The sequence below is a fragment of the Staurois parvus genome, unplaced genomic scaffold, assembly GCF_062004578.1.
Source record: "Staurois parvus isolate SC_StPar_1 unplaced genomic scaffold, SC_StPar_1.0 ptg000172l, whole genome shotgun sequence".
Classification (NCBI taxonomy): domain Eukaryota; kingdom Metazoa; phylum Chordata; class Amphibia; order Anura; family Ranidae; genus Staurois; species Staurois parvus.
In genome coordinates, this window is record NW_028317968.1 from 2,333,896 (window position 1) to 2,355,579 (window position 21,684).

Below are 21,684 nucleotides of genomic sequence, written 5' to 3' on the forward strand. Positions count from 1 at the left end.
TATATCCAGCTAGGATATCTATAAATGGAAAAACACACCAAAGGGTGAAAATAGTGACAGTTTGTCATAGATATTGATATCCTATAAAAGGGCGGGGTTCATTGCTCACCAAACCATGAAGATAACACAGAAAACCACCTTAGAAACTGGGATGTCAAACCACTAAGAGGCAAAGATAAAAAAGGCCTCAGACAATAGAGTTTTCTATAAGGAAAAAAAATAATAATAAAAATAAAAATCGGCCATGAGCTCATTGACAAAACTTTCCATAGTAATAAGTACTTCTTTTTCCCAAAAGAAGAGATTCATGCTCACCAAAGCATGGAGATGAAATAAGAGACCATCTTCAAGGCAAAAAGCCATAAGCCAAATGCAATAATGCATCCAATAAATAAGGTTCAATGTAGAATAATTATCTCATCAAAGGGTGATCTAATGAACCTGTGCCATTAGCCCGGAGGAAGGGAAACCACCTCCCATGACGCCCAAAATGGCGTCTCCATGCGGCTACCCCGGTGTCCGTGCGAGAGATGAACTCCCCCGGTGTCCGCCACGACACCCGTCGTAAAAATGTGATGTCATGCAAGAGCCCAGCGCGATGACGCAAACATGCAGGGTGTACGTGCAGCGATACACAACGTCCGAGGCAGTCATTGGATGCCGCCGGCGCGTAAGATTGCCCCCCCAGGCCATGGATTAAGTAACTTCCTCCGCACTGCAGGAGGCAGTGCATGGTTCACAGGAAAATAATTCCTCGTGAAACCAGCCACATCTTGTGCCAGATGCTCTGAAAGAAGGCCACCCATCAGGACCATAGCCAGCATCATCCCGGGGATCAACTGAAATACAAAAAAAAGCAAGAATAGTGACAAAAGGATTGGTTTGTTTATAATATCAAAATAACAAAAATATTCAATTTCATAACATATACAAACAATAATGAAAATAGTAGTGCACATCCCCTGATAGGCGCCTGAACTTGGGTAGATATGAAAAAAATCTATTTTTATTACAATATATAAGAGTGAGTCCAAGGATTCTAAATGGACTAAAAGGTAAATTCAGAAGGAAATTCAAATCGGTTTTGCCAGAAGTAAATCCCTTAAAAAATGGGTGAAAGGATATAGCTTCATACAAACCTAGAGGCACTGTAGCCTGCATCCTGCATATCCATTTCTCTTCTAATTGGAAGAGATTTTTGTTCCAATTCCCTCCATGATCAGGAATGTGTATACGATCCAAAGCAATGAATTTAACTTGAGGGACTCTATAATTATGGGCTAATGCCGCATGTCTTTCAATGGGGAGATATCGATTACCTATTTGCATACTATAAATATGTTTGTAAATGCGATGCCAAAATTCTTGTTTGGTCTTACCAATATAGAATTTGCCGCATTCACACGACATTAGATATACCACCCCTCTAGTCTGGCAATTAGCAAAATGTTTTAATGTGTAATGGGTCCCATTAGGTATCGTAAAGACTTTCTTCTGAATTTGACCATAATAAATTCCCACAATTCCTTCTGAATTATACCTTTCTCCAAAGCACAATCAATCAGCTAATAGAAATCTGAAACAAATTTTTCCATCAAGGTAATAGGAATGGGACGGTACCAGCTCTTATTAAGCAGCATCTTATAACACATTTCCCTGTATTGTATGTTGTCCATAATGACTACATTGCCACCTTTATCAGACGGTTTGATTATAATGTTGTTATTCTCCTGTAAAGTACGTAAAGCGGTTTGTTCAATTTGAGACAAATTCTCATTGTGAATCCGATTACTGTATATGAGAGTTTCTTAATATCCCTTAATGTTTGCTTAACCCCCCTGGCGATATTCCCAAGTGTAGCTCGGGGTTAACTCTCAGTACCAAAAATGGTCACCCCCAGCTACACTCGTGATTACCCTGCAGCATTGCTACAGGATCCCTCAATCACTTACCTTGTCCTGCGCTCCCACTATGTCCCCCCTGCAGCGTCCCTGGCCATGTCCTCCAGCCGATGCCGGTACCCGTCTTCCGAGTTCCGTTCCCTGCGAGCGTCGGGACGTACGAGACATACGGGGGACGGAACCAACGGGAAATTCAAAAATGTGACATTCACTAAAATCTGATAGTATTACATTACTGTATCAAACCATTTCACATACATTTTATCCCTAGTGCTTTCTCCTGTGCCCTGCCTGCATTTTTACCATTCTTTCTGCCTGGAAACTGAGAAACGTCCATGGCGTCCAAAAGGTGTCCCTTTAGGTCAAAAGCGGTTTTAGAACAGCTAGAGAACAGCGATAGTAAATTAGAACCACTTGCAGAATTAAGTGATAATGATTCGTGGGGAATTCGTTATCAGACACTGAAAAGCGACTAAGCTCAGCGTTGTGCGAACTTGGCGCTCTATTTCAGATTTAAGTGTTTTTGGTTTGATTACATTATTGAATTATTGAATTATTATTATTATTTTTATGATTATTTATTATATTATAATTTATGATTTCGTGTTTCAAATTTTATCATACCCGGGATGTTTACTAGACTCTTGTTTTGACAGATTTCAGTAAGTTATTCCTAAGAATTACAGGTCTACAATAAAAAAACAACATAATTCCATGCAAAAAAATGTACCGCTTTGAGCACAGAAATACTGACAAAATCAGACCGCTAGGGAGGTTAAGAAATATTGCAATACTCTGATAGTTATTTAACAAAAGGAATTTGGAGGATAATTTTTTAAATTGAATAAAATAATTGGGCTGAGATTGATCAGTCTTGCCCAATAATAGATCAAGATCCAATTGATCAATGAGGTCACTCGACTGACTTTCTTCCAACAGGAGAGTCAAGTCACCAAACGGCCTTGAATCACGGCTGGAGTACTGAGACCAATCAAAAGACTACCTTATTGTCTGATTTGACATGTGCACAACTAAGAGAAAGTTTCCTGGCAAATAACTGAAGATCTTTAACTACTTCAGATTCATCAGTTTTGGTGTGGGCAAAAACTCAATCCAAGAGACAACACATTTTCTTCCGTTTGAGTTAGCATATATGAGGAAAAATTAACAATATTTAATGTCGTAGTTAAGTGCGAATCAAGTAATGTTCTATGCCCCGACCTGGACTCCCCCGTTGGAGGCCTCTCCCCGAGTTCGACCTAAAAAAACAGAAGGATGTGATTGGTACATCGGAAAGGGAAGATTCTGACTCACCTGCCACTTCGCCTTCAAAGTGAGAAGGTCACATAGTGAAACCCTGTGACTCACCTAATGTGTTATCCCGAGATTGTGTAGAATTAGTGTCTAATGAATGTTTCTTAATTTCTTGTTCAAAGGAACCCCTACTATTGCGGTTCCTTGTCCCCTAATCAGAATGTTAATCATCTGAAGAGAGGAGGAGGAATCAGAATCAGTTTGTGTATCATTAAATTGTGCTGCCCCTTGTGTGTCATGTGTAATGTGAGGATATCGCCTCTTCTGGGGGCGATTATGTTGGAGAGTTGTCCACCTATATGCTTTCTCTTCCAAAAACGCTGTTTTGTCTCACCAAAATTTATTTTCTTTTTTAGTCAATATATGCTTGTTTAAATCAGCCAAACCTTCCCTCAGTTTTCTCTCCAAATCTGGATACAGTGAGTTTGTTTTGAATACAGATAATTTCTCTGCAGTTTCAATGTACTTATCTAAGGACAATATCTGTTTGTTATATTCCGTAGTCTATATGGATATCATTTTCTGTGAACATGATTGTAAATTCTCCTCCCATTCCCTTTTGAATTCCTCACTATTTTTTTTTGATATTGGGAAGAATCTGGATCCTTAGCCCTAATGGGTTAATTTTCTCTCTGGCGTATATTTGAAATGATTTAATATGCCAAAAAGTGCTGATTTCTTTTTCAGAAGCTTTCCCAATATCAACAACAGTGAAAAAAATCTCTGTTTCAGTTTGTTATTTCTGAGAAAAATCAGTCTGAGAAGTAGACATTAAATTTACCCATTCTTGACCTTGGAACTCACTCATGTTGAAAGTTCAATTCTTTTTGAAATACAATACTTCACAAATAGTGGATGTGCACTGTAAAAAAATAAGAAAATGTAATATATAATAATTACAAATTTATAGCATTATAATATCAGAAGATATTCTTGTGGGAGAATTTAAGGGTGGATAACACCCAAATAAAGTCATTATCAAAAAATTGAGTATCTGGCTGCTTGCCCCTAATAGATGTATGAAAGCAAAGCCCCCCTATGTGACTTTTCTATTCTTCAGGCTCATGAATGGTTTGCACCTTGTAGTTAACCCTCTGTATTTGCTCTCGTGTAGTCTTCTCTTGATTGTAGACTTTGACAATGATATGCCCACCTCCTGGAGAGTGTCCTTCACTGGTCTGGATGTTATAAATCGTTTTTTCTTTACCATAGAGAGGATCCTGCGATCATCCACCACTGTTGTTTATCGTGGATGCCCATGCCTTTTTATGTTGCTGAGCTCACCAGTGCATTCTTCTTTCCTCAGAATGTACCAAACAGTTTATTTGGCCACACCTAATGTTGCTGCAATCTCCCTGATGGATTTGTTTCGTTTTTGAAGCCTTACAATGGCCTGTTTCAATTGCATGGACAGCTCCTTTGAACACATGATGTAGGTTCACAGCAATAGATTCCAAATGCAAATACCACACTTAGAATCAGCTCCAGACCTTTTACCTACCTAATTGATGAAGAAATAATGGAGTAGCCCACACCTGGCCATGAAACAGCTTTTGATTCAATTGTCCAATTACTTTTGGTCCTTTGAAAAAGGGGGAATGGCTACTCTTAAGTGCTGTAATTCCTAAACCCTTCCTCCAATTTGGATGTACATACCCTCAAATTAAACCTGAGAGTGTGCACTTATAAATACCTGAAAAAACTAAAATTGGACCTGTGTTCAAATATATTTGGACCTAATTATATATATATATATATATATATATATATATACATATACATATACATATATTTATTTATTTATTTTAACTAAATTAATCTGTAATGATATAGAAATGACTAACTTTCCAGGGACCAAACCTTTATTTTTTATCTGGTGTCTTGGAAGCCAATCTGGTCAGGTCTCTTCCTTTATATTTACAGCATGATTTATTCAAATGTATGAATTCTGGGATTGGAATCTAGGGTTTATTTTGGTTTAAAGAGACCATTAAAAAACTGATTCACAAGGACTGTCACTTTGGTCTTTTAATATTGAAGAGTGTTAATAGGTGATTGGATAAATCTATACAGTGCCTTGAAAAAGTATTCAAACCCCTTGAAATTTTCCACATGTTGTCATGTTACAACCAAAATGTAAATGTATTTTATTGGGATTTTATGTGATAGATCAACACAAAGTGGCAGATAGTTGTGAAGTGGAAGGAAAATGATAAATGGTTTTCAAATTTTTTTACAAATAAATATCTGAAAAGTGTGGCGTGCATTTGTATTCATCCCCCTTTACTGTGATACCCTAACTAAAATCTAGTGGAACCAATTGCCTTCAGAAGTCACCTAATTAGTAAATAGAGTACACATGTGTGTAATTTAATCTCAGTATACAACTGTTCTGTGAAGCCTTCAGAAGGTTGTTAGAAAACATTAGTGAACAAACAGCATCATGAAGGCCAAGGAACGCACCAGACAGGTCAGAGATAAAGTTGTGGAGAAGTTTAAAGCAGGGTTAGGTTATAAAAAATATCCCAAGCTTTGAACATCTCACGGAGCACTGTTCAATCCATCATCTGAAAATTGAAAGAGTATGGCTCAACTGCAAACCTACCAAGACATGTCCGTCCACCTAGACCACGGGTGTCCAAACTTTTTTCAAAGAGGGCCAGATTGGATGAAGTGAACATGGTGGAGGGCCGAACATTTTTCCGAACATTCTTTGAACCATTACAATTAAATGCAAATAAATTATTTTATGCCAAGTTAATTGCAAACGACATACTTTTCATTTCATAACATTAAGATCAACTGACAGCTGAGTTTTCACAATGTATTGAAAATAAATTTAAAAAAAACTTACCTGCACTAATGTGAAGGGTGAAAAAGGTAGCTGGAGCTGAAGTCTGTGCTCGGCAGCTGGGAGGGGAAGAGAAACACACTTTACGCTGGAAGCCCGGCCCTGACGTCACCGCCCTCTGTCGCTCCCAGCGCGGCGCAGTCACGCATGCGCACTGCTCTCAAGCAGAAGACTGTCTGCCACAGAAGGGAGGGCCGTGCAACAGCCGCATTTACACAGACCAGGGAGAACGCGCCGCAGTCAGGCATGCGCACTGCCCTCTGCTCTCAAGCAGAAGACTGTCTGCCATAGAAGGGAGGGCCGTGGGAGGGCCACATTACACAGAGCAGGGAGGGCTGTTGGAGGGCCGTATTAAACTGACCCCGGGCCGTAAATGGCCCACAGGCAGGACTTTGGACATGCCTGGCCTAGACTGACAGGCTAGGCAAGGACAGCATTCATCATTTTTGGTTGGAACACGACAAAATGTGGAAGATTTCAAGAGGTACGAATACTTTTTCAAGGCACTGTAGGTAAAGTAGAAAACTTTTTCATTTATAGCTTAGAAATGAATTCATTTGCATGTTCTTGGACAAGTTTTCTTTTTCAAGGTTATTTTTTATATCTATTGTATGTATCATTTAAATACTTTTGAAATGTAATTATTTATCGAGGACCAAAGGTAGTGGATAACTATGCCATTCTTAGCTAGGTAGTTATCTAAGCAATAGATGTCCACCAATTTGGCAGCAATAGACTGGATGTATTATATTAGTACCAATAATGGATCTATCTTTAGATTTTTTGGCAGCTTGTATTCTTTTGAAGCCTGTATTCTTTATATTTAACACAGGGACTTCTGTCATGTACTGAAGTGCACTGTTATCAACTTTATAAAAGTGTTTTGCCAAGTACCCTGTGGCATTTGTCTCATGATTCAAAGTACACCTGCAGCTTTCATTGAAATTGTTTTGTGTGTTCTGGGAACAGTTGTAGAGAATTATACATCTTTCTAAACAAAGGAAACCAGGATGGCCATTGTTTTTCCATGGCTTGGTTGGTACAAGTACAACATTTCACAGATCATTGGAGCACCGCAGGGCAAATATGTAACCTTGAGAGCCTATGTGGATGCTATCAAGCTTGAGGACAAGGGGCCCTATTGGAGTTTGCAAAATAAAAAACACCCCTATGGTATTGCATTTTCCAACTTCTTACTCTCAAAAAAAAATCAAAGCTAGCTAAAAATACAGGGCTGCTTTTTGTGCATTGATCTACTCACCTAGGTCAGCTACTATGGAGTTATTCTTTCTGTGCACAGGAAATGAGGTGAATCAACACACAATGCAGAGGGAGCCATGCTGAAAATAAAACAGAGCCTATCCTATGTGGATTTTTCATACTATTAAAACTGTATTAAATATATTTAATTAATAGAATTTGTATCTATCTATGGTATGATTTTATAGATAAGAACAAATAAAGGAATTATATTCATCTATGCAGTTTCAAATATATGGTTAGAAATGATTTCACAAAGAAAATTTTTTTTAACAGTATTCTATACTATTAATACCACTATCATAATCCCATTACAATATTATAATGCTGTACTAATAATAATGCTCATTTTGTTTGTAGAAACGATATCTGTGATGAGAAGAGAAGAGGCAGGTGAGACTATAGTACTACTAAAGTCTAATTGATATTTTCCTACTAAACATAAACAGAAGTGTTGACTGGACTCAGATTGTAATGTAGTTTATAAAACTGAGTTACAAACATTAATAGATGTAGCTCTATATTAACTACATGCCAACTGCCCTATAGCAGAAGTACTGCTACAGGGTGGCACAGCTGTGCAAAATCACACATACAGTATATATATATATATATATATATATATATATATATATAATATACACACAAGATTTGCCACTATTGGTGGCTGGGGATGTCTATCACTCAGCCGGAACTCGGTGGCCGTCGGCAAAGCTGACAGGGGAAAGACCTGTGTGTAAACAACACAGGTCTCTCTACTGTCAGCATGGACATGCTGCTTTGTATCTCTCTCCACAGCATGTCTCCCAAGTAAAACAGCACACACCACACAATGTAAAACACACACCGCACTGTTAAGCCTTTGATTGACCCAGATGTTAACCCCTTCCTGCCCAGTGTCATTAGTACAGTGTCAATGCTTTTTATTAGCACTGATCACTGTATTGGTGTCACTGGGAATGTCAGTGGCAGTTAGTCCCCCCCAGCGTCAGAATGCCTGCTGCAGTCCCGCTATAAGTTGCTCATCGGCGCCATTACTAGTATAAAAAAAAATAAAAATTTCAGTATATATACACAACCATTTGTAGACGCTATAACTTTCACGTAAACCAATTAATTTACACATATTGGGATTTTTTTTTCAGCAAAGGCATGTAGCAAAATACATTTTGGCCTAAATTGATGGCGAAATTTGACTTTTAAAAATGTATTAAATATGTTTTATAGCAAAAAGTCAAAAATATAGGTTTTTTTTTCAAAATTGTCTATTTATTTTGTTTATAGCGCAAAAAAATAAAAACCGCAGAGGTGATCAAATACCACTGAAAGAAAGCTCTAATTGTGGGAAAAATTACATAAATTTCATTTATGCACAGCGTTGCAATTGTCAGTTAACGTAACACAGCGCCATATCGCAAAAAATGGCCTGGTCAGGAAGGGGGGTGAATCCTCTGGAGGGCAAGTGGTTAACACATGCTCTGTATATGTATGTCCCGTATATGGGGTATATGTTTAGGTGATACTAGAGGTCTTTGACATTCTGAAAGTGAAAAATGATACCAGATCTTTACTGCTAATCTAGCAATATTGGCATTTGCCAAAAGAGCTGGTGCATTTTATAATGTTTGAAAACTAGAATATTCTTCTTTTTTGCTGCTCAGATGTCACACATTTAGATAAATCTATTTATATAAATCTGCAAGGTTCAGTGCTGCTTATTTGTATGGTTCCTTGGGATTCACAAATATAGACATAAGGCTATGACCAGAATATACCAGCCCACATCTTTAATTATTACACAACTTTGCTCCTGTAGACTTGGCAAAGTCGTGTAGTAAATACAGATGTGGGCTAGCATACTGAAGCTGCATATTACCTTTTGTCTTGCCCTTGGTTTCAGTAATGAAAATGAACCATGCAGACAGCCCATGGCTAATTCCACAACTTCACAGCTCTGTTACATCAATTAAGAAAATGTAATCATGCTTTGAATGATTGTATGACAGTATAACTCCAAAGTTATTTCTAAAAAGTGATAAACTGCTCTATTACAGTCAAATGCAAATTTGCGTGTTTAAAGTGAATGTAACCCCTAACAATTAACTTCTCTTATTTGCTACCATTGGTAGCACTTTGTTATATCTTGATAAGTGCAGAAAGACCCCAGATATTATTTTGAACTACAGAATAAGCCTTAAAGTGATACTAAAGGTTATTTTTTTTTGTTAAATAACAAACATGTCTATACTTACTTACTCTGTGTAGTGGTTTTGCACAGAGCAGCCTGGATCCTCTTCTTCTTGGGTCCTCCGCAGGCTCTTCTGACTCCTCCTGTCTGTCGGGGGCCCCTACACAAGCAGCTTGCCATGGGGGCACCCGCTGCTCCATATGTCCATTCACACATAGAGCTGCGGCTCTCCTCACTGGCTGACTGGCTGTGATTGACAGCAGTGGAAGCCAATGGCTACCGCTTGCCGTCTCAGCCAATAAGGAGGCAGAGACTCGGGACAGCCGAGGCTGTCATGCACATCGCTGGATCTCGATGAGGCTCAGGTAAGTATTGAGGGGTCTGTGGGCACTGCTGCACACAGAAGGTTTTTTACCTTCATGCATAGAATGTATGAAGGTAAAAAACCTTGAGTCTTTACAACCACTTTAAAGTGATACTAAACCCACAACAGTAAAATCAGTCTGTTTATGCAGTAAAACATGCTTGTTATACTCACTGTGGAACCTAAGGGGTTAATCCTCTGCATTGTGTAAAAAGGCTGTTTGATCTTGACTTCTCTGATCCTCCCCTTCTTCTAGTGTCTCCCTCTTATCTCCTGAAAAGACATATCGTGTGGAGTCACTCTGCACAATCTCTCTGGTATGTATTGCTAGAGAGGTTTTTTTTTAATTTTCTTGGGAGAGTGCATGTGATCAGCACAGGGCCAATCAGCACTGTCCAGACAGAAGCCAGGGGTTCTGCCTCCTCCTAGAGCAAAATGAAAACTCCTCCTACAAGCTTTAACATGTGCTCGGCTGGACACTAATAGAAGTCACAAGACTGCTCTAACTGCTGATGAGAAAAGGTACTTAGCAGTTTATATTTACTAAAATAATTGCATTTCATGTTGTGTGTACTGTGGGAGACCAGATATAGTGAATGCAGGATCCTGGGTTTAGTAACACTTTAATGTTGTAAAGATGTGAACGTGGGAGTGGTTAAGAAGTATAGCAAGGCTGAAAATACTCAGCCCACAAAATTGCTGTGGGAGTTATTTACTAAAGCAGCATGGTGCAAAATCTGGTGCAGCTCTGCATAGAAACCAATCAGTTTCCAGGGTTTTTTGTCAAAGCCTAATTGAACAAGCTGAAGTTTGAAGCTGATTGACTGCCATGCACAGTAGCACCAGATTCTGAGTGCACTAGTTTTAGTAAATTTGCCCCTCTGTGTTGTCAGCCAACAGGACTTATTTTTCTTTACTTGCAGGGTCTCTAAAAGGGAAAAACACAGGGAAACGTACATGTAATACATGGGCGTATTTTTTTTTTGCCTTGACATAGACTTTGTTTCTAAAGATGACAGCCCCAGGCTTCTGGAGTCCCCTGGCACTTCTGTAGACAGGCCGCAATCTATGTTTTTTTAAATTAATATATGTCTCCTTAAGTTAACTGACTTTAATTACTGCAGTATTAACCATCTATCAAAGGGTTATAGATGTAAAGATTTTTATTTTATCAGAAGATCTGAAAGCATTGATACATATATAAAAGAACTCCATTTTTTAAGCCTATGTACAGATTATAATTTAGTCTGGAGTTGAACAATTTACCAGGCCCACTTTTGCTTGGTCCCTCATACTGTCAGTACAAAATTTGTTTGCAAATTTTGCAATATCAGAACTGGCCAAACACAGCCTTATTATAACTAGGCTAAGACACCCTAGATCTATTCCTACTGAGCCATGAACAAGCTTCATTAGTTTAGATTTGCAGTTCCATGTAATAGAACTATGGTATGCTTGTTTGAAATAATAAAAGTTGCCTGAAAGATATTTGTGTGGTTCTCATTTGAAAATAGCCAACAGATCCATTTATTGTGGTCAGAGGCTCATTTGACATCTTTGTGTTATTTAACTTCAGTGTAAGGCTCATGCAGCTTTACTTTTGAGCGTATTACAGCGTAAATTGGGCAATGTTTCTAAAAAACAAACAATCTACAAAAACACAATAATGTAGTGATGCAAATTCAGACATTTTTATTGATTTATTTTTCCTGCAGAAATACGATTAGTGAATGGAGTGAGCCGCTGCCAGGGAAGAGTTGAAGTTCTACATAATGGAACCTGGGGAACAGTGTGTGATGACGATTGGGACATTGTAGATGCAAATGTTGTTTGTCGACAGCTGGGTTGTGGCCATGCTATATCTGTACCAAACCGGCTCCTTTTTGGTCAAGGCACAGGACCAATTTATCTAGATAATGTGGACTGCAAAGGAAGAGAAACAGCACTAAGCCAATGCAGAAGCCTTGGATGGGGAGTTCATAACTGTTATCACTACGAGGATGTCGCTGTCACCTGTAATGGTAAAAAGGTTTGGTTCCAGTCTGTAATAGAAATGATTAAAAAAAAGGTTATACTACTGTATTATGTTGCGTTGACATGACATGAATAATACCAATGTGCAGGGGCGGACTGACAACTTATGGGGCCCCCGGGCAATAGGGGATCATGGGGCCCCTGTGTCCTTGCACACACTCAAAAAAGCCTATAAAAAAGGTACCAGGGGCATTTCATGGGGCCCCCTACTGACCCTGGGCCCTCAGGCAGTGCCTGAGTGCTCAAATGGTCAGTCCGCCCCTGCCAATGTGTACCAGTTTTGTTAGGAGGAACAGCATGTACAACAACTAATTTTTTACAAAGTTCTCCCAGTTGCAACAGGTGATTACCTACATCTTGCTGTTCAAAAGAAAATCACCTATTGCAAGCTACAAAGAAATGAGTTAAACCCCTTGACGCCGACATCACACAAATATGCAGCCTCACAGAACTGGCCTTTTTTCCGTGGGGCCACATATTTGCGTACCTGTCTTTGTGCTGGGAGAGCGCTGCACAGCGTGCTCCCAGCACAAAGTCCGGGGTGTCACTGAGAGCCCCAGGTCCCATTCTAATATTCGTGACACGGGACTCCCGATTCCGGGCCAAATGATCGCTGTGATAGCCTCTGATTGGCTATCACAGTGATCAGTCACTGTGAAGCCCTCCCCCCTTGGTTTACTTTTTCTCTCTGAATGAAGTATCTCTCTCTCTCTCTCCTTGCATAGAGGGAAACAAAAGTTAAATACATAATTAAATAAATAATAAAAAATAAAATAAAAAATAAAGAGAAAATACCTAGATCAAGGTTGAATCTAGTTCATTGCCAGGGTTAGTGTTTGGGTCAAGGTCAGAGTCAAAGTTCAAGGTCAAAGGTCAGTTTTTTTTTTTTTTAAATTGGTATCAGTGTCAGTAAGTGTCAGTGTGTTTTAGGTAAAAAAAAACCCCAAAAAACAAAGTGCACACTATTGTTTCTGGGCTGTTGTACAGGTACAAACAGCAAATAACAAACACATATATGGTATTGCTGTGATCGTCAAGAGCTGTATTTTGGGTTGTTCTTTGGTGGTAGGTTATGGTAGTAAAAAGAAACACACAGATAAATTTAAAAAAAAGTATTTTTTATTACTAATTTGGGCCAGTTTTCCTTTGATAATAAAAAAAATCAGGAGATATCCATTACCATTTACCACCAAATGAAAGCCCAATTTGTCCTGAAAAAAACAAGGTATAATCCACCTAGATGTACAAAGCAGTTGTGATGATATGTACGGTTTTACTAACACATGTCAACGTTGCAAAATTTCACTTAGACTTTAAGATTTGTTTTACCCTTAGGCGTGAAGGGGTTAAGAATAAAAAAAAAATTCAAACTAACTTCCTTTTATGTTTGTTGTACAAAAGGCAGTTTGAATCAAGTTTATTGAATCATATTTTAATAACATTTTATACCAGATGCCTCTATGGATTTTACAGTAGAATAATACTATGTACAAGTTACACTCACCAGCCACTTTATTAGGTACACCTTGCTAGTACCGAGTTGGACCCCCTTTTGCCTTCAGTACTGCCTTAATTCTTCATGGGAAAGATTCAACAAGGTGTAGGACACATTCCTCAGAGATAGCCTCACAAGTTGCTGCAGATTTGTCAGCTGCACATCCATGATGCGAATCTCCCAATCCACCACATCCCAAAGGTGCTCTATTGGATTGAGATCTGGTGACTGTGGAGGTCATTGGAGTATAATGAACTCATTGTCATGTTCAAGAAGGAAGTGGCCATCAGAAGATGGGTACACTGTAGTCACAAAAGGATGGAAATGGTCAGCAACAATACTTAGGTAGGCCATGGCTTTAAATGATGCTCAGTTGGTACTAAGGGGTCCAAAGTGTGCCAAAATATATCCCCCACACCATTACACCACCAGCCTGAACCATTGAAACAAGGCAGGATGGATCCATGCTTTCATGGTGTTTATGCCAAATTCTGGCCCTACCATCTGACTCATCAGACCTTGCAACGTTTTTTTCCAATCTTCTATTGTCCAATTTTGGTGAGCCTGTGCAAATTGTAGCCTCCGTTTTCTGTTCTCAGCTTACAGGAGTGGCACCCGGTGTGCTCTTCTGCTGTTGTAGCCCATCTGCTTCAAGGTTCGATGTGTTGAGCATTCAATAGATGGTATTTTGCATACCTTGGTTGTAACGAGTGGTTATTTGAGTTACTGTTGCCTTTCTATCATCTCCAACCAGTCTGCCCATTCTCCTTTGACATCAACAAGGCATTTTTGTCCACACAACTGCCGCTCACTGGATATTTTCTCTTTTTTGGACCATTTTCTGTATACTCACTCTAGAGATGGTTGTGTGTAAAAATACCAGTAGATCAGTCTTTGAAATACTCAGACCAGCCTGTCTGGCACTGTGATGACTAAGCACATGTTTGTGTGAAACAGGATTACTGTTCTTTGTCCAGTGTGGAAGCTGTTATGTCTACACTGTACTGCTTGCGTAGACTTCAATAAAGGATTTTACATCTGCTACACTGTTGACAGTGTGGCAAACCTATTTCTTTCTTCGTCTGGCACCAACAACCATGCCACATTCAAAGTCTTTTAAATCCCCTTTCTTCCCCATTTTGATTCTCGGTTTGAACTTCAGCAAGTCACCTTCACAATGTCTTGATGTCTAAATGCATTGAGTTGCTGCCATGTGATTGGCTGATTAACAATTTGTGTTACCCAGCAATTGAACAGATGTACCAAACAAAGAAGCTGGTGAGTGTAATTGTATTGATAGACCACTTGAGCACTGGGCACTCTTTTAGGGACTGCATTTACTTTTCTAAGTCCCAATGACAAGTTAAGTTGCCCATTGTCAGTGAAGTTGTGTGCTGGTACTGTTGATGATCAGTGAGAGTTAGGCTTTAGTGATTCTCTCAACTTGATGGCTTCTAATCCTACTATAAACTATTCTAAAGTGTCCTATATCACTATGCAAACATGATTTTTTTCACTGTGTGTACAGGGAAAATCTTGTGAAGTATTCTCTTTATTTCCTGGGAGCCCTAGCAGCCATCTTAGAACAGGTCACAAATGAGCCATACCCTTCCTCCCCCTCCAGCAATAGATCCCTGCAGTAATGATCTCGTGGTTACTGAAACTAATGCTATCTGAATAATATAGTAAGTGATCTATTTCTGCATGAAAGAGATGACTGAATCAGGCCCCCTTGGCTTGATCAACTAACACATGAACAGAAAAACTGAAAGAAAACGTTTAAAAGTGTGCATAAAATAAATAAAATATTGTGCTTAAAAAAGATTCCAACTCCCTATCAATTGTCAGATCCCAGTAAACACGATGGATCTTCTGTAACACAGAGGAATCCTTAGAATAACTTTCAGGTTGAGGAAACCTCTGCTAATATCTAGTATATAGCTCACATTCCATTAGTGAGAACAGCAGCAAAATACAAATAAATATAAGAATTGGGAATGTGACACGTTTTCTGTATTTGACACCTAGGGCTGCTCTATACAACAACATTATTTTAATAATAATAACATGAATACGTTGAATTGAATAATAATAATGGCCAAAAAATCAGGCCTCGTTCACAGTGCGATTTCTCCTGCATTTGCCATCACACGGCAATGCATGGCAATGGAAATCACCTTATTATCTATGGTGTCCATTCACATCTATGCACAATGGTGCAGTCCCCTTTAAGTGAAGCATAGTATGTTTTTGGCCCCCTAGAATACTGTGTGTACATGCATTTTTGGTCTGTTTTTAGGAAGGTTTTAAGTTGAACAACCTATCTCCTCCTACAAAAAAACATGAAGCATGAAAATGCATCAAAAACAATGTGAAATGTACATAAATGTACTACAGAGATGCACAAAACACCTGATTATGCAGCAGCACTGGTGTGAACTAAGGCTTAATACACAGAGTGAAAACAGCAGTATTCCCTCACATTACTGGTCAGTGGAGAATTATCTGTTTACTATGATGGTCAAAATAAATCCCCCCCATCTGTGATTAGTGAAATGGCCCTTTAATTTAGTTACCAGTGTGGTGCCACTTTGGTCGTTAGTGGAGAAGGGCCCCATTATGCTGGGGGTCAGAGGTAAGAATGCTCCTTACATTGGTGGTCAATACTAAAAATGCCTCACTTATAGATAGCTAAAAAGATAATTGGCGTCAGTGATTTTTTTTATCTAAAAGTCAGAAATTGCTCAAGAATCTCTTAACAACCTACCAAAACTCTAGGGTTCCATAGAACCCTGTCAGAGAAAGGTTGCTGTGTAATATCTGCTAGGCATGTGCATTTTGTTTTGTACAGAAATGATTTTTGGCCAAAAATTATATTTTTGGAGATTCAGATACACAATGGGTAAAATAAGCAGTAAACACGTCACCATTTTTCTCAGTAAATATATTTCTAAAGGTGCTATTGACATTAAATTTTTACTACATGTCGCTAACAACCCGTGCAATCCATACATACAAAGAAACCAAAACAAATAAGTTCAGAAATTAAGTTATGTGTAATAAAATGGAATGACACAGGGAAAAAGTATAGAACACAAAGAAAGGGAGGTGCAAAAAAGACATGGAAAGCCAAGACACCAGCTGAAATCTATCAGTAATCAGAAAGCAATCCTGTCCCTTGTCAGTGCAAATGAATATCAGCTGGTTCAGTCTCAAATGATGGCCTATAAAAAGGTGTCTCTTTACCAAGGTATTACACAAGAAACATCTCATGATGGGTAAAAGCAAAGAGCTCTCTCAAGACTATCACAACCTTATTATTGCAAAACATACTGATGGTATTGGTTACAGAATAATTTCTAAACTTCCAAATGTTTCTGTGAGCACTGTTGGGGCCATAATCCGTAAGTGGCAAGAACATAATTTCACCATAAACCAGCCACGACCAGGTGCTCCTTGCAAAATTTCTGTCTGACAGAGGAGTGAAAAGGATTATCAGAAGAGTTTTCCAAGAGCCAGGGACCACTTGTGCAAAGCTTCAGAAAGACCTGGAAGTAGCAGGTACAATTGTTTCAAAGAAAACAATAAGTACTGCACTCAAAACGCCATGACCTGTATGCATGCTCACCATACAAAACTCAATTGCTGAAGAAAAAGTATGTTGAAGCTCCTTTAACGTTTGCTGCACAACATTTAGACATGTCTGTGAAATACTGGGAGAGTATAGTCTGGTCAGATGAGTCCAAAATTGAACTCTTTGGATGCCATAATACACACCATGTTTGGAGATCAAATGGCACGGCACATCACCCATAAAACACTATACCAACAGTGAAGCATGGAGGTGGGAACATTATGGTGTGGGGCTGTTTTTCAGCATACAGTACTGGCAAACTTAATTTCACTGAAGGAAGGGTGAATGAAAAAATGTACCAAGACATTCTTGATAAAAATCTGCTGCCATCTACAAGGATGATGAAGATGAAACGAGGGTGGACATTTCAGCAAGACAATGATCCCAAACACAAAGCCAAGGAAACTCATTTGGTTTCAAAGAAAGAAAATAAAGCTGCTAGAATGGCCCAGCCAATCACCTGACTTGAATCCAATAGAAAATCTATGGAAAGAACTAAAGGTCAGAGTTCATAGAAGAGGCCCACAGAACCTTCAAGATTTGAAGACTGCTTGTGTGGAAGAATGGGCCAAAATCATACCTGAGCAATGCATGTGACTAGTTTCTCCATACAGGAGGCGTCTTTACCATTACCAACAAAGGATTTTGTACGAAGTAGTAACAGTTAGCGTGTTCAATACTTTTTGCAGTGTCATTCCATTTTATTCTATACAACTTAATTTCTGAAATTATTTGCTTTGTTTTCTTTGTATGTATGGATTGCATGGATTGGACATGTACAGTGGGGATCGAAAGTTTGGGCACCCTAGCTAAAAATTTGTATTAATGTGCATAAAGAAGCCAAGGAAAGATGGAAAAATCTCCAAAAGGCATCAAATTACAGATTAGACATTCTTATAACATGTCAACAAAAGTTAGATTTTATTTCCATCATTTACACTTTCAAAATAACAGAAAACAAAAATATGGCGTCTGCAAAAGTTTGGGCACCCTGCAGAATTTATAGCATGCACTGCCCCCTTTGCCAAGCTGAGACCTGCCAGTGTCATGGATTGTTCTCAATCATCGTCTGGGCAGACCAGGTGATGTCAATCTCAAAGGTTTTAAATGCCCAGACTCATCTGACCTTGCCCCAACAATCAGCACCATGGGTCCTTCTAAGCAGTTGTCTAGAAAACTGAAAATGAAAATAGTTGACGCTCACAAAGCTGGAGAAGGCTATAAGAAGATAGCAAAGCGTTTTCAGATGTCAATATCCTCTGTTCGGAATGTAATTAAGAAATGGCAGTCATCAGGAACAGTGGAAGTTAAAGCAAGATCTGGAAGACCAAGAAAAATATCAGACAGAACAGCTCGCAGGATTGTGAGAAAAACAATTCAAAACCCACGTTTGACTGCACGATCCCTCCAGAAAGATCTGGCAGACACTGGAGTTGTGGTACACTATTCCACTATAAAGAGGTACTTGTACAAATATGGTCTTCATGGAAGAGTCATCAGAAGAAAACCTCTTCTACGTCCTCACCACAAAAATCATCGTTTGAACTTTGCAAATGAACATATAGACAAGCCTGATGCATTTTGGAAACAGGTTCTGTGGACCGATGAGGTTAAAATTGAACTTTTTGGCCGGAATGAGCAAAGGTACGTTTGGAGAAGAGGGGCACAGAATTTAATGAAAAGAACCTCTGTCCAACTGTTAAGCATGGGGTTGGATCAATCATGCTTTGGGGTTGTGTTGCAGCCAGTGGCACAGGGAACATTTCACGAGTAGAAGGAAAAATGGATTCAATAAAATTTCAGCAAATTTTGGATGGTAACTTGATGCCATCTGTGAAAAAGCTGAAGTTAAAGAGAGGATGGCTTCTACACATGGATAATGATCCTAAACACACCTCGAAATCCACAGGGGATTACATCAAGAGGCGTAAACTGAAGGTTTTGCCATGGCCTTCACAATATCCTGACCTCAACATAATTGAAAATCTATGGAAAGACCTTAAAAGAGCAGTGCGTGACAGACAGCCCAGAAATCTCAAAGAACTGGAAGACTTTTGTAAGGAAGAATGGGCAAAGATACCTTAAACAAGAATTGAAAGACTCTTGGCTGGCTACAAAAAGCGTTTACAAGCTGTGATACTTGCCAAAGGGGGCAGTACAAGATATTAACTCTGCAGGGTGCCCAAACTTTTGCAGACACCATTTTTTTGTTTTCTGTTATTTTGAAAGTGTAAATGATAAAAATAAAATCTAACTTTTGTTGACATATTATAAGAATGTCTAATCTGTAATTTGATGCCTTTTGGAGATTTTTCCATCTTTCCTTGGCTTCTTTATGCATATTAATACAAATTTTTAGCTAGGGTGCCCCAACTTTCGATCCCCACTGTATTGAAAATTTCATGTCAATAGCACCTTTAGAAATTTATTTACTGAGAAAAATGGTGACGTGTTTGCTACTTATTTTACCCGCTGTACTGTACAGGTGAAACTCGAAAAATTAGAATATTGTGCAAAAGTTCATTTATTTCAGTAATGCAACTTAAAAGGTGAAACTAATATATGAGATAGACTCATTACATGCAAAGCAAGATAGTTCAAGCCATGATTTGTCATAATTGTGATGATTATGGCTTACAGCTCATGAAAACCCCAAATCCACAATCTTAGAAAATTAGAATATTACATGCAATCAATAAAACAAGAATTGTACATAGATCAATATCGGACCTCTAAAAAGTATAAGCATGCATATGTACTCAGTACTTGGTTTGGGCCCCTTTTGCAGCAATTACTGCCTCAATGCAGTGTGGCATGGAAGCTATCAGCCCGTGGCACTGCTGAGGTGTTATGGAAGACCAGGATGCTTCAATAGCGGCCTTCAGCTCTTCTGCATTGTTCGGTCTCATGTCTCTCATCTTTCTCTTGGCAATGCCCCATAGATTCTCTATGGGGTTCAGGTCAGGCGAGTTTCCTGGCCAATCAAGCACAGTAATCCCACAGTCATTGAACCAAGTTTTGGTGCTTTTGGCATTGTGGGCAGGTGCCAAGTCCTGCTGGAAAATGAAGTCAGCATCCCCATAAAGCTCGTCTGTGGAAGGAAGCATGAAGTGCTCCAAAATCTACTGGTAGACGGCTGTGTTGACCCTTGACTTAATGAAGCACAGTGGACCAACATCAGCAGATGACATGACTCCCCAAATCAACACAGACTGTGGAAACTTCACACTGGACTTCAAGCATCTTGCAGTGTGTGCCTCTCCATTTTTCCTCCATACACTGGGACCTTGGTTTCCAAATGAGATGCAACAGTTGCTCTCATCAGAAAAGAGGACTTTGGACCACTGAGACCAGGTAAGACGATTCTGATGTTGTTTGTTCTTCAGGAGCGGCTTGACAAGAGGAATACGACATTTGAAGCCCATGTCCAGGATCCGTCTGTGTGTGGTGGCTCTTGATGCACTGACTCCAGCCTCAGTCCACTCCTTGTGAAAGTCCCCAACACTTTTGAATGGCCTTTTCCTGACAATCCTCTCCAGGCTGCGGTCATCCCTGCTGCTTGTGCACCTTTTTCTTCCACATTTTTCCCTTCCACATAACTTTCTAATGTGCTTTGATACAGCACTTTGGGGACATTCAACTTCTTTTGCAATTACCTTTTGAGGCTTTCCCTCCTTATGGAGGGTGTCAATGATGGTTTTCTGCACAACTGTCAGGTCAGCAGTCTTTCCCATGACTGTGATTCCTACTGAACCAGACTGAGAGACCATTTAAAGGCTCAGGAACCCTTTGCAGGTGTTATGGCTTAATTAGCTGATTAGAGTTTGACACTTTGAGCCTAGAATATTGCATCTTTTCACAGTATTCTAATTTTCTGAGATTGTGGATTTGGGGTTTTCATGAGCTGTAAGCCATAATCATCACAATTATGACAAATCACAGCTTGAACTATCTTGCTTTGCATGTAATGAGTCTATCTCATATATTAGTTTCACCTTTTAAGTTTCATTACTGAAATAAATGAACTTTTGCACGATATTCTAATTTTTTGAGTTTCACCTGTATATAAATCTCTGAAAGAACATATAATGAATGTAAACAAAAATGGAAAAAAAGTTATAACTAAATGCCATTGTTTAATTCAGATGACGTCATTTGATTTGATAGTAGTTCAGGCCCATGGGGAAATGTATTAATTTTTTTATTTGTTTGATAAATCAGATTTGAGTAAATTTGCGATTTAAATTGAATTAGTACCGTAATTGTCACCGTCAGTCAGTTCAGTTCACCATTTAATGCAATTCTTAGGTTTGAAAAGTTAGGGGGCTGAAAATATTGAATATTTTTGAATAGTTTTGATATAGGAATATTGAATCTACACAAAATATATTGCAATCTTCCGAAAAAAATGCTAATTTTAAACCCACTTGGACAAGCAAATATACAAAATTAATTCCGAATATAACAAAATGAATCTTGAAAACAAAACGGTGCTACATAAAAAACATGACGAAAAGAAATTCAATGAATTAATTCAGCCAAAATGAAAAAAAATTAAAAATGTCCAGTTGCACATGTCTAATATCTGCCTGTGTTTGCAAGCCTGTGAAAAAGGCATCTGCCTACTAATTCCTGTCTACACA

General features: G+C 38.8%; 1 protein-coding gene across 1 annotated transcript in view; it reads left to right on the forward strand.

Moving 5' to 3' along the window:
* Positions 1-21,684, forward strand: part of SSC4D (scavenger receptor cysteine rich family member with 4 domains) — a 67,131-nt gene that overhangs the window by 14,069 nt on the left and 31,378 nt on the right. Inside the window, exons 2-3 of the mRNA XM_089676732.1 lie at positions 7,687-7,719; positions 11,594-11,899. Coding sequence (XP_089532858.1) covers positions 7,687-7,719; positions 11,594-11,899 — 339 coding nt within the window. The remainder of the gene's footprint in view (positions 1-7,686; positions 7,720-11,593; positions 11,900-21,684) is intronic.